The following is a 10682-nucleotide window of genomic DNA, read 5'->3' on the forward strand; positions in this document are numbered from 1 at the left end:
AGAATTGAGTATATCTTTCATTTTATTTCACAATCACTATTCTCCTCATCTCTGGCCTTACTCAATCTTACAGTGAAAAACATAAACACTCTACTAGGTAAAAGTAGCTTGGGGTAAAATAAAATGTGAATTTAATTGGTAGAGAAAGGGAGAAGGAGAAAAAGTCAAGTTACTTAAACAAGAAATGGGGTGGTGACCACAGTGTTATGAATGTAAAAGTGTCTAAAGACATATGCAGGAAGGATTCTTCCAAGAGTATTGCTTGCTTTTGCATAGTTGAGAATAATGTTATTTCAGTGGATGGGTATGTTCATCACACCGTAATGCATGTAAAAACAACGTGTAAAGAAACATCAGTAAAAGACATCTCAAAGAGTGCTACTTGGAAAAAGAAAAAAAGAAAAAGATATGGGGTAGTGAGTCAACATTAGCAAGGGGTAGTATAAACAGTGGTTAAACCCATGTCTTGAGCCAGGCAAAAGGGCAAAAGGCAGAGAGGACCTCAATGAAGAAGGAGGAGACAAAAAATAATGGCCTGGGGAGAGCTTAGATCCGTGGGGCTGGCAGAGCCCAGACCAGAGGGATGGGGGCCGCGCTGCTGGTGTTGGGGTTGCTCCAGCCAGCAGAACAGTGGGAAGGGAAAAGCAGTGGGCCCATTTAGAGGTTGAAAGAGGCAGGGACTGAGAAGCTCCAGGGTTTGAGGACCACTCCCCCACCCATATAACAGTTAGTATCCCAACTGCGGACCACATGTCCCACGCCCCAGAGCGATGGCCCTTGTCGGTTTTTTTTATTTTTATTTTTATTTATTTATTTTTTTTTTTTGAGACGGAGCTTCACTCTTGTTGCCCAGGCTGGAGTGCAATAGCGCAGTCTCGGTTCACTGCAACCTCTGCCTCAATCGATTTTCCTGCCTCAGCCTCCCGAGTAGCTGGCATTACAGGCATGCGCCACCATGCCCGGCTAATTTTGTATTTTTAGTATAGACAGGGTTTCTCCATGTTGGTCAGGCTGGTCTCGAACTCCCGATCTCAGATGATCTGCCCGCCTCGGCCTCCCAAAGTGCTGGGATTACAGGCGTGAGCCACCGCACCCGGCCGCCCCTTGTCTATTTAGGTCTCTTCTGCTTTATCAAACATGGACCAAAATAGGGTGCTCCTCAGGCATACAGGCACCAACCAGTGACTGCTTCTGGTAAAGAGTCTTTCATCGTATTTAGTCATTTCTACAGTAAAACGTATTTTCCAAAGACTATAGAACACCAGTCATGATGAGTTTTGTTTCTTTGTTTCTTAGAATCAGAAGGGTTTCATTCATCCACAAAGAAAGATGATTTGCTATTTTTGTATTTTCAAGTTGTAACACATGTTTTTTCCCTTAGCTCTTACAACCTTAATATTTTTATATTTCATTATGAGTTTTTATTCTCCATTAAAAATATCAGTCCAAGGGAGGCCTTTGTTTCGTCCATTTAAGGATTAGAAGATTGCCTGGCACAGAGTACACACCTGATGAAGCCGTGCTGAATACTTAAGTGAATAAAAACGCGGCATAAATAGCAGCTCAGGGCTCTAGGCTGTCGCGTGACTGAGAGCCTAGGCGCCAAGGGGAGGAGAGGGTAATCGCGAAGGCTCCGCAGGGGAGAAACCGAGGGGCTGAGAGAACCAGATCGACGAGTGCCAAGGCCCAGCAGGCTGCCTGAAGAAGCCGATTCTCCTGCCTGCCGAGGGTACCTAAGGTTCGAAGGATGCTTAATGCAGGCTCGCCTTGTGTCTCACCCGCCAGACCTAGGAAGCCAGACCTAGGCAGGCAGAGGACACAGGTGGCCAGTGACCGGGCCCGTCCAGCCCCCGTCCTGCCCTCGTCCCGAAGTTTCCTGGGATTGGCTGCCTGCCCCGCGGCCCTCCTCCCAGCCCCGCCCTCGGCCAGAGTCTTCCCTGCGCCGAAAGCGCAGGTATGTTCCCAGTCTTGAGCGGGAGGAAATTACCCAGCTCGGAGCACCTGGCCAGCGGGACCGGTGGGTTCCTGGTGCCTGAATCCGGCTGTCCGTCCTGCGGTGCCCCGCCCCGCCCCAACCCAGGATCTTCCCCGCCCCGCCCCAACCCAGGATCTTCCCCGCCCCGCCCCGCCCCGCCTCAACCCAGGATCTTTCCCGCCCTCGTGTGTCCCCTGTCACGTCAGTTCCCGCCGCGCGCCTTCTTCTTGGTCTTCTGGCCTGGCGGCGATCGTCGGCCAGTTTGTCCCTCGGAGTTGCACTGTGAGTGATTTTCTGCCCTTTGGTCTCCGGCGCGGAGGGCTCCCAGGCAGGGTCTGGGCTCGCCCCGTGTCCCCTCGAGCTTTGCCCGCCCCGAGCTCCTCTGCTCCCCGCGGCCAGAACGGAGGGGTAGAGCAGCCCTCGGTGGCCCAGGGGGCGGACGGCCGTGCCCGTCCCAGGGCCGCGCGAGGCACAGGCGCTGCGTCCTGCGGAGCCGCTGGGAGAATCCCGGGGGAGGTTCCGGCGCGGCAACAAGTTTGCTCTTTGCCTCCCTAGGGCAGACACACCGCTACTTTGTAGCGGGTTTCGGGCGGGCCACGAGTGCGGCGACAGGAACCCAACCCGGCCGACCTTGGGCTCCAGGAGTTCGTCTTCTACGTCTGCGGAGGTGCGGCAGCTTCAGTTCTAAGCGCAGGTATGTTCCTAGCCTTGAGCGGGAGGAAATTACCCAGCCCCGAGCACGTGGCCAGTAGGACCGGAGGGTTCCTGGTGTCTGAGTCCGGCTTGCTTAACAGGAAGGCAATAGAGGCTGTGCTCTGAACCTTTCCCTCACGATGGTCTTCTGCCTATTGACCATCCTGGTGTCTTTCCCATGTGGCCCTGTATGGTTGGCATGGTTCCTGTCTTTAGGACTTGTGAGTATAATGCTTTATTTTTTCCTGAGCCTCTCCTATGCCTCCCCTTTGTGAGCACAGTGGCTAAAGAAGTCCATTTGGTCCCATGTCTACTCCATCGCATAATTGCTTGGCCACCTTTGGTAACCACGTCTGTTTTAGGTTGTGGGGCATTTGCCCGACAATGAATGTGAGTCAGAGATAAGAGTAGGGTCGCAAGCTGGGTGGAGAAGAGACAGGGGGTCCATTTTTGTCTGCCCATTTAGCAGCTTTCTCAGCCCTACAATTCTATAAAGATACTCTATCAGTTTCCTAAGTGTTGCACAATGAACAATAACAATTTATGTAGGAAAATAAATAGACTGTAATAGGATAACAATTATATGCCCATTAGTGATGGGAGTATCTGCTGAGGTCGAGAATCTATGGGGGGGTAGGGCGCAGTGGCTCACGCCGGTGATCCCAACACTTTGGGAGGCCCAGGCGGGCGGATCGCCTGAGGTCAGGAGTTCGAGACCTACCTGGCCAAAATGGTGAAACCCCATCTCTACTAAAAATTCAAAAATTAGCCAGGCGTGGTGGTGCATGCCTGTAATTCCAGCTACCCGGGAGGCTGAGGCAGGAGAATTGCTTGAACCCGGGAAGCAGAGGTTGCAGTGAGCGGAGATCGCGCCACTGCACTCCAGCCCGGGCAACAGAGTGAGATTCCATCTCAATTAATAATAATAAGAAGAAGAATTCCGTCTCAAATAATAATCATCATCATCTATGGGGCTTCCAAACTGCCAAGGACATGGCAGAGTCCCAGGGTCTATCTAATCAGTGTAAGTAGTGTACGTTTTCTCTTTTGCCAGTGTACAAGCTCACTATGTCATAGCCGGTTATTATCTTTCTGAGAATTTTGTTTATAAGAGTTGTCACAGAACAGAGTAAGTCTGTTTTTGTTTGTTTGTTTAAGACAGAGCCTCGCTCTGTCGCCCAGGCTGCCATCTCGGCTCACTGCAACCTCCACCTCCTGGGTTCAAGTGATCCCCCGAGTAGCTGGGAAGACATGCACAAGCCACCATGCTGGCTAATTTTTGTATTTTTTTAGTAGAGATGGGGTTTCACCATGTTGGCCAGGCTGATCTCAAACTCCTGACCTCAGGTGATCCACCCACCTCGGCCTCCCAAAGTGCTGGCATTACAGGTGTGAGCCACCACACCCAGCCCAGAGTAAGTGTGGATGGCTCAAGGGAGTGTCTTAAGAGGTCTTCTTGTGGTTTAGAAGCCAGCTCTGTGACTGTAAGGCAATCATGTGATGTGGAGTGGGGTTCTCCATCAGGGAGAGGTACAGGTTTAGAGCATTACAGAGTGGCAAGATGAGGAGGGGTTGGTCTGTCAAGTAGAAAGGCACTCTTTTATGGAATCATAAGAGTTGACACAGAATGGGAAACAAAGGTAAATAAGAGAACCGATTGTAAGGTTAATGGCTTTGTCAATTAGGGTGGCAGCTGAGGTCACTACATAGGCATAAGAGCATGCCTGATGCCACGGGATCCAACTGACATGAAAAATAGGCTATGAGGCTGGGCATGGTGGCTCATACCTGTAATACTAGCACTTTGGGATGCCAAGATGAGAGGATCGCTTGAGCTTAGAAGTTTGAGACCACCCTGGGCAACATGGCCAGACCTTGTCTCTATTAAAAATAACTAAAAAAAAAAAAAAAAAAAGAAGCCAGGTATGGTGGTGCATGCCTGTAGTCCCAGCTACAGGGGAGACTGAGGTGGGAGGATCTCTTGAGCCCAGGCGTTCGATGCTGCAATGAGCCATGCTTGCACCACTGCATTCCAGCTTGGGCAACAGAGTGAGACCCTGTCTCCAAGGGAAAAAAAAAAAAGAAAAAAAATATGCTATGGAACTTACCTGAGAGGAAGAAAGTTGTCCTAGAATACCCACAGCTATCTCATTGTTTTCACAGCAATATACACGGAAAGGCTTGTCAAAACTGAGTAAATAAAAACAGGTGTGTGGGGTGGTTAATGCTAATTTCAATATCTCAGTGAAGGTTTCTGTGGTTGTGCCTGGGAGAGTACGTAGAGGTTAGGCAAAGGCAGCACAACTGGGAATCCACTGGTAGCAACAGCCAGCTGCTAAGTGTGCACACCTGCCTTTGAGATCAGGATGAATGCAAGTGACGCAAGGCCTTTGCGGGTGAGTTTGAGTAACTTGAGACATTCCATGGCCTAAGTAGGTAACAGTTCAAATGTCCGTACCCATTGAAATCTGGTTCTGGGAGGCATTATGACCAGAGTCAGCCAGTCTTCAGATGTTCTCAGGTGCAAGCAGTCTTTATACTATTCTGCTGGGCCATTACTGCCTACAGTGTCAAATACCAACACTTGGTTTTAATGCAGTGTCAAAGCTAAGGTTAAGTTTGAATGCATCATATATGATATGTAAAAATATCACAAATGTGCTTAAACTGTAAGGAATCTGTTCAGCTGTGACTCCAGACAGGAGTCCAGCTCCTCCAAAGAGTAGCTTTACATTCTCTTCTCTGGGTTTTATGGAGACTTACTTAACCTTTCTGCTTAATGCACTGTGTCAACCTTAAAAGGGGCACAAGAAAAGGTGATTTAAGATTTTTTTTTTTTTACAGGGTTTGCTACTACTCCCTGCACTGCTGCCTGGTCCACAGCTCATGAATCTCAGTTTCTTTTTTGAGATGGAGTTTCCCTCTTGTTGCCCAGGCTGGAGTGCAATGGCACAATCTCGGCTCACCGCAACCTCCACCTCCCAGGTTCATGCGATTCTCCTGCCTCAGCCTCCCGACTAGCTGGGATTACAGGCATATGCCGCCACGCCTGGCTAATTTTATATTTTTAGTAGAGACGGGGTTTCTCCATGTTGGTCAGGCTGGTCTCACACTCCCAACCTCAGGTGATCCACCCGCCTTGGCCTGGGTGACAGAGTGAGACTCTGTCTAAAAAACAAAACCAAAAACAAACAAACAAAAAACCTTTCCAGCTGAGGAGAGACTACCTTTCTTGGGGGCTAGCCAATTCTCAGAGATAACAAGGGGCCAACCAGGAGCATGTCTTTGATATACAAACTAATCAATCCAGAGCCATACCTCCTCTATCTGGCCCTTACACACATGTAAGCAATTATTTGTCTGCCTTAATCATCCCAGGGCCAAGTGCTATGCAACTAGGGGACAACCTCTGCAGTTTGAAATCCATTGAAATTATTCAAACTAGCCAGTCCTAAACTGTTCACCCTGCCCTGCAGGGTGACTGCAGGATGCCGCCCCCCCCATGAAATTATTCATGCAGTGGCATGATCTTGGGTCACTGGAATCTCTGCCTCCTGGGTTCAAACGATTCTCCTCCCTCAGTCTGCCGAGTAGCTGGGACCACAGGCGCACACCACCATGCCCAGCTAATTTTTGTATTTTTAGTAGAGGTGGGGTTTCGCCATGTTGGCCAGGCTGTTCTTGAACCCCTGGCCTCAAGTGATCCATCTGTCTCAGCCTCCCAAAGTGCTGGGATTACAGGTGTGTCCCACCGTGCCCGGCCCTCAGCTGGAAAGGTTTTCCAAACGTCAGAACATAATTAGTATACAGAAAATTTTAAGGTATTTACATATGTGTGAATAGGATGATCAAAAGAGCCAAAAAGAGCAAAAAGACAGTTGGCTCTTGGCATCCATAGCATTTCTGATCAAATTGTTTCCCAGTGCAGTACTTGTAAATCTCACCAAGACTCCAGAGATGGTAAGCATACTGCAAAGAGTCTTCCAAGACCCACACTGCCTTTTATGGTACTCTAAATGGACTTTATAGATTTGTCTCCAGTCTTAGACTGTTCTTACTGCATGTTTAATGGATGGACTGTGCTATCCAACTAGATGTGCTAAGGCCATAACAGTGGAAAAGAAACTAACAACTGAGATTATTTCTTGTTTTCGCATTCCTTTATGAATTGAATCAGATAAAGGAACTCACTTTACAGCAGAATTTAATCAGTTGCTTGCAAAACTCTTGGATATTCATTAAAACTGTGTACCCCCTACTATCCTCAATCCTCAAGGCAAGTGAAACACAAAAATCTAAACATAAAATGAACTCTAGGAAAAAATCTGTCAATAAACTGGACTCAGACGGCCAGAAGCATTACCCTTGGTCCTTATAAAGATCTGGAATACTGACCGGTATGGTGGCTCATGGCTGTAATCCCAACACTTTGGGAGGCTGAGACAGGATGATCAGTTGAGGCCAAGGGTTCAAGACCAGCCTGGGCAAGAAAGTGAGACCCCCCCACCCCCATCTCTACCAAAAATAAGAAACAAACAAAAAAGGTCTGGAATACTCCAAATAGGAGGACTGACTGCTTTTGAAATAGTTTTTGGCTACTCTGTGCCTACTGGCATCTCTAAAACTTTCACAGATTGAATGCGCATTATGGGGACTTCAGTGAACAATTCAAAACTGTGACTAATTATATACAATAATGAGTATACTTGGAGCATATTTTCAACAGGTAAAAATGTGTGGCTTTTACTAACAGACCTGCCGTCTTTTCAACCAGGTGATCAAGTATATCTCAAAGTTTTTAGAAGAAAAGATGTATTGTAACCTCCCTGGAAAAAGAAGAGACCTTATGAAGTACTGCTAACCAGCTACACAGTCATCAGAATAAAATTCCTGAATTCGTACAAGCCACAGCAAGCTGGGTCAAGACCATCACATGACAACTGGACGGCCATGCCTATGGGTTACCTCAGATTGAGGAATTTCAGCACCTACTCACAGGCTCCATGAGCAGATGAAGTAGACAGCTTTACTCAATATCTCAGACCAAGAACTTCGTCTCCATCTCCCACTAGCTGAAACATCTTCCCTCCTCGACCTGGAAAATTCTCTGACTTAGAAATTTAAACAAAACCCTCCCCTTTCATTGAATCTCCATTGTCTGGAGTTTGCTTGTCTTAACCTAGCCTGTTCTCCCTCTGTTCCTCCACTATGGGCTCCCTTTCAAACTATGCCCTGCTTCAACTAACGCTTACTGCTTTTTTGACAATTCTAGTACAACCTCAACACCTGCTTGCTCCGGTTTTCCGGACACTATCTATCTTGACTAATCAGTCTAATTGCTGGTTATGTGAACATCTAGATAATGCAGAACAACCAGAACTAGTTTTTGTTCCTGCCAGTGCAAGCACCTGGTGGACCTATTCTGGACAATGGGTGTATGAAAGGGTGTGGTATCCACAAGCAGAAGTACAGAATCACTCTACTTCCTCCTATGATAAAGTGACTCGGCACTGGGAAGCCTCCATGGAAGCTCAAGGTCTATCCTTTGCTCAAGTAAGGTTATTGGAGGGAAATTTTTCTCTTTGCATAGAAAATAAAAATGGAACTGGACCCTTCCTAGGTAATATACCTGAACAATACTGTAATCAAATACTATGGTTTGATTCTACAGATGGCACCTTCATGCCCTCTATAGATGTTACAAATGAATCCAGGAATGATTATGATGATACAAGTGTTTGCCTAGGCACTAGACAATGTTCCTGGCTTTCAGGTTGCACAAACCGGACCTGGAACAGCTCAGCTGTTCCCTTCATTGATCTGCCCAATACACAAGACTACAAATGGGTAGATCGAAATTCTGGATTGACCTGGTCAGGTAATGACACCTGTCTCTATAGCTGCCAAAACCAAACCAAAGGCCTTCTGTACCAGCTGTTTCGCAACCTATTTTGCTCTTATGGCCTGACAGAGGCACATGGGAAATGGAGATGTGCAGATGTCAACATAACTAATGACAAAGGTTATGATGGACACCAGACCCCCACCTGGTGGCTCACAGGTTCCAATCTCACCTTGTCTGTGAACAACTCTGGCCTCTTTTTTTTATGCGGCAATGGGGTGTACAAAGGGTTTCCACCTAAATGGTCTGGGCGATGTGGACTTGGGTATCTTGTACCTTCCCTCACCAGATACCTCACCTTAAATGCTAGCCAAATTACAAACCTGAGATCCTTCATTCATAAAGTAACACCACATAGATGCACCCAGCGAGACACAGACAATCCACCTCTGTATTGCAACCCCAAGCACAATTCAACAATAAGGGCCCTTTTTCCAAGTTTGGGAACTTATGATTTAGAAAAGGCAATTCTAAACATTTCCAAAGCAATGGAACAGGAATTCAGTGCCACTAAGCAGACCTTGGAAGCACACCAATCAAAAGTTAGCAGTTTAGCCTCTGCATCCCGAAAGGATCATGTCTTGGATATACCGACCACCCAACGACAAACAGCTTGTGGAACTGTTGGCAAACAGTGTTGCCTCTATATAAATCATTCGGAAGAAATAATGTCTAATATACAGCGTCTCCGCGAAGCATCCGAGAACCTGAAGAATTTACCATTACTGGATTGGGAAGGCATATTTGCAAAAGTGGGAGACTGGTTCAGATCATGGGGCTATGTGCTTTTAATTGTTCTTTTCTGCTTATTCATCTTTGTTTTAATCTACATTCGTGTCTTTCGCAAATCTCGCAGATCCCTTAACTCCCAACCTCTGAACCCAGCCTTATCTCCACAGCAATCAGCACAGCAGCTTGTCAGTGAAACTTCATGTCAAGTTTCAAATAGGGCAATGAAGGGACTAACAACCCATCAATATGACACAAGTCTACTTTGAGAATATCTGAACAAGCAGCAGCTGCAGACAAAAAGCCTTAGCTAAACTTTGATGAGTAAAGCAGGCCTTATTGACAATTCAGCTGCCAAAACCTTCCCCTGAGTGTTCCTCTTATAAGGGCACTTAGCACTAGGACCTCCCAAGGTATTGTAAATAAGCCTTATCAGAACTTTTCATAGTTTCACTCTGAAGCCTTAAGACACACACCATTAAGCTGATCTGTAAACCCTTACCCCTTGCCGTTCAGAGAGCTACTCTTTATAGTGTTCTTGCATGCATATATAATAAATGTTTTTTCTATTGATCTGTTAATTTGCAAGCCCCCCAAACACTGGAACTAAGTTGGTGCAGGAAAGTTTCTCCCAACAGCACTTTGTAGGCTTCTGGATAGACCAAAGAGTGTGTTTGAATAGATAAGGGAATTTTGTTCCCTTGATTTTGGTTGAAGGTAGAAGAATCCAATGTACACATACACAAGACTATGTCCTTAAATTTGTCTCAAGGAATAAATATTTGGTAGTCATCAGAATTGACTGAAAACTTACTTTAGGGAGAAAGCCACAAATAATTTAGGCTGGTATGATCTGAGCTTTCCTGACTTCCCATGGGCATTTTAGTGGTCTAATGGAATGTTAGTCTGATACGCATTTTAGCCATCTTATGACATGGGCCGCAGGTGGAAGTAGGATGTAGGGAGTGTTGAGGTGGCATCTATTATATCAAATGCTTCACTCTGCCCAGTCCTCGGGTGAGTTCCTTACATGCGTCTTTCTAGTTAATCCTCTCGGTGTTCATATTTTACAGATTAATCAACTCAAAGGGCAGATAGCTTGCTAAAGATTATACTATTACTGAAAAATAGCAAGATGCAGAACAGGGTACCTAGTATGTTCCTTTTTTTTTTTTTTTTTGAGGCAGAGTCTGGCCCTTTCACCCAGGCTGGAGTGCAGTGGCTCGATCTTGGCTCACTGAAACCTGTGCCCCCTGGGTTCATGCCATTCTCCTGCCTCAGCCTCCCGAGTAGCTGGGACTACGGGTGCCCACCACCACGCCTGGCTAATTTTTTGTATTTTTAGTAGAGACGGGGTTTCACCATGTTAGCCAGGATGGTCTC

At 46.7% G+C, this 10682-nt stretch overlaps 1 protein-coding gene and 1 non-coding gene across 2 annotated transcripts; one reads left to right on the forward strand and one right to left on the reverse strand.

Moving 5' to 3' along the window:
- Positions 1–2530: 2530 nt before the first annotated feature.
- On the forward strand, positions 2531–9880 carry ERVMER34-1 (endogenous retrovirus group MER34 member 1, envelope). Its single transcript, XM_063611238.1, has 2 exons — positions 2531–2669; positions 7443–9880. The coding sequence occupies exon 2, from the start codon at positions 7877–7879 to the stop codon at positions 9566–9568; it is 1692 nt and encodes a 563-aa protein (XP_063467308.1). The 5' UTR covers positions 2531–2669; positions 7443–7876; the 3' UTR covers positions 9569–9880.
- Positions 5353–5475, reverse strand: LOC129492429 (small nucleolar RNA SNORA26). The gene has a single exon (XR_008660877.1). It is a non-coding gene; the product is annotated as a small nucleolar RNA SNORA26 (small nucleolar RNA).
- Positions 9881–10682: the final 802 nt, after the last annotated feature.

The sequence above is a fragment of the Symphalangus syndactylus genome, chromosome 10 (genome assembly GCF_028878055.3).
Source record: "Symphalangus syndactylus isolate Jambi chromosome 10, NHGRI_mSymSyn1-v2.1_pri, whole genome shotgun sequence".
In the NCBI taxonomy this organism is placed as follows: domain Eukaryota; kingdom Metazoa; phylum Chordata; class Mammalia; order Primates; family Hylobatidae; genus Symphalangus; species Symphalangus syndactylus.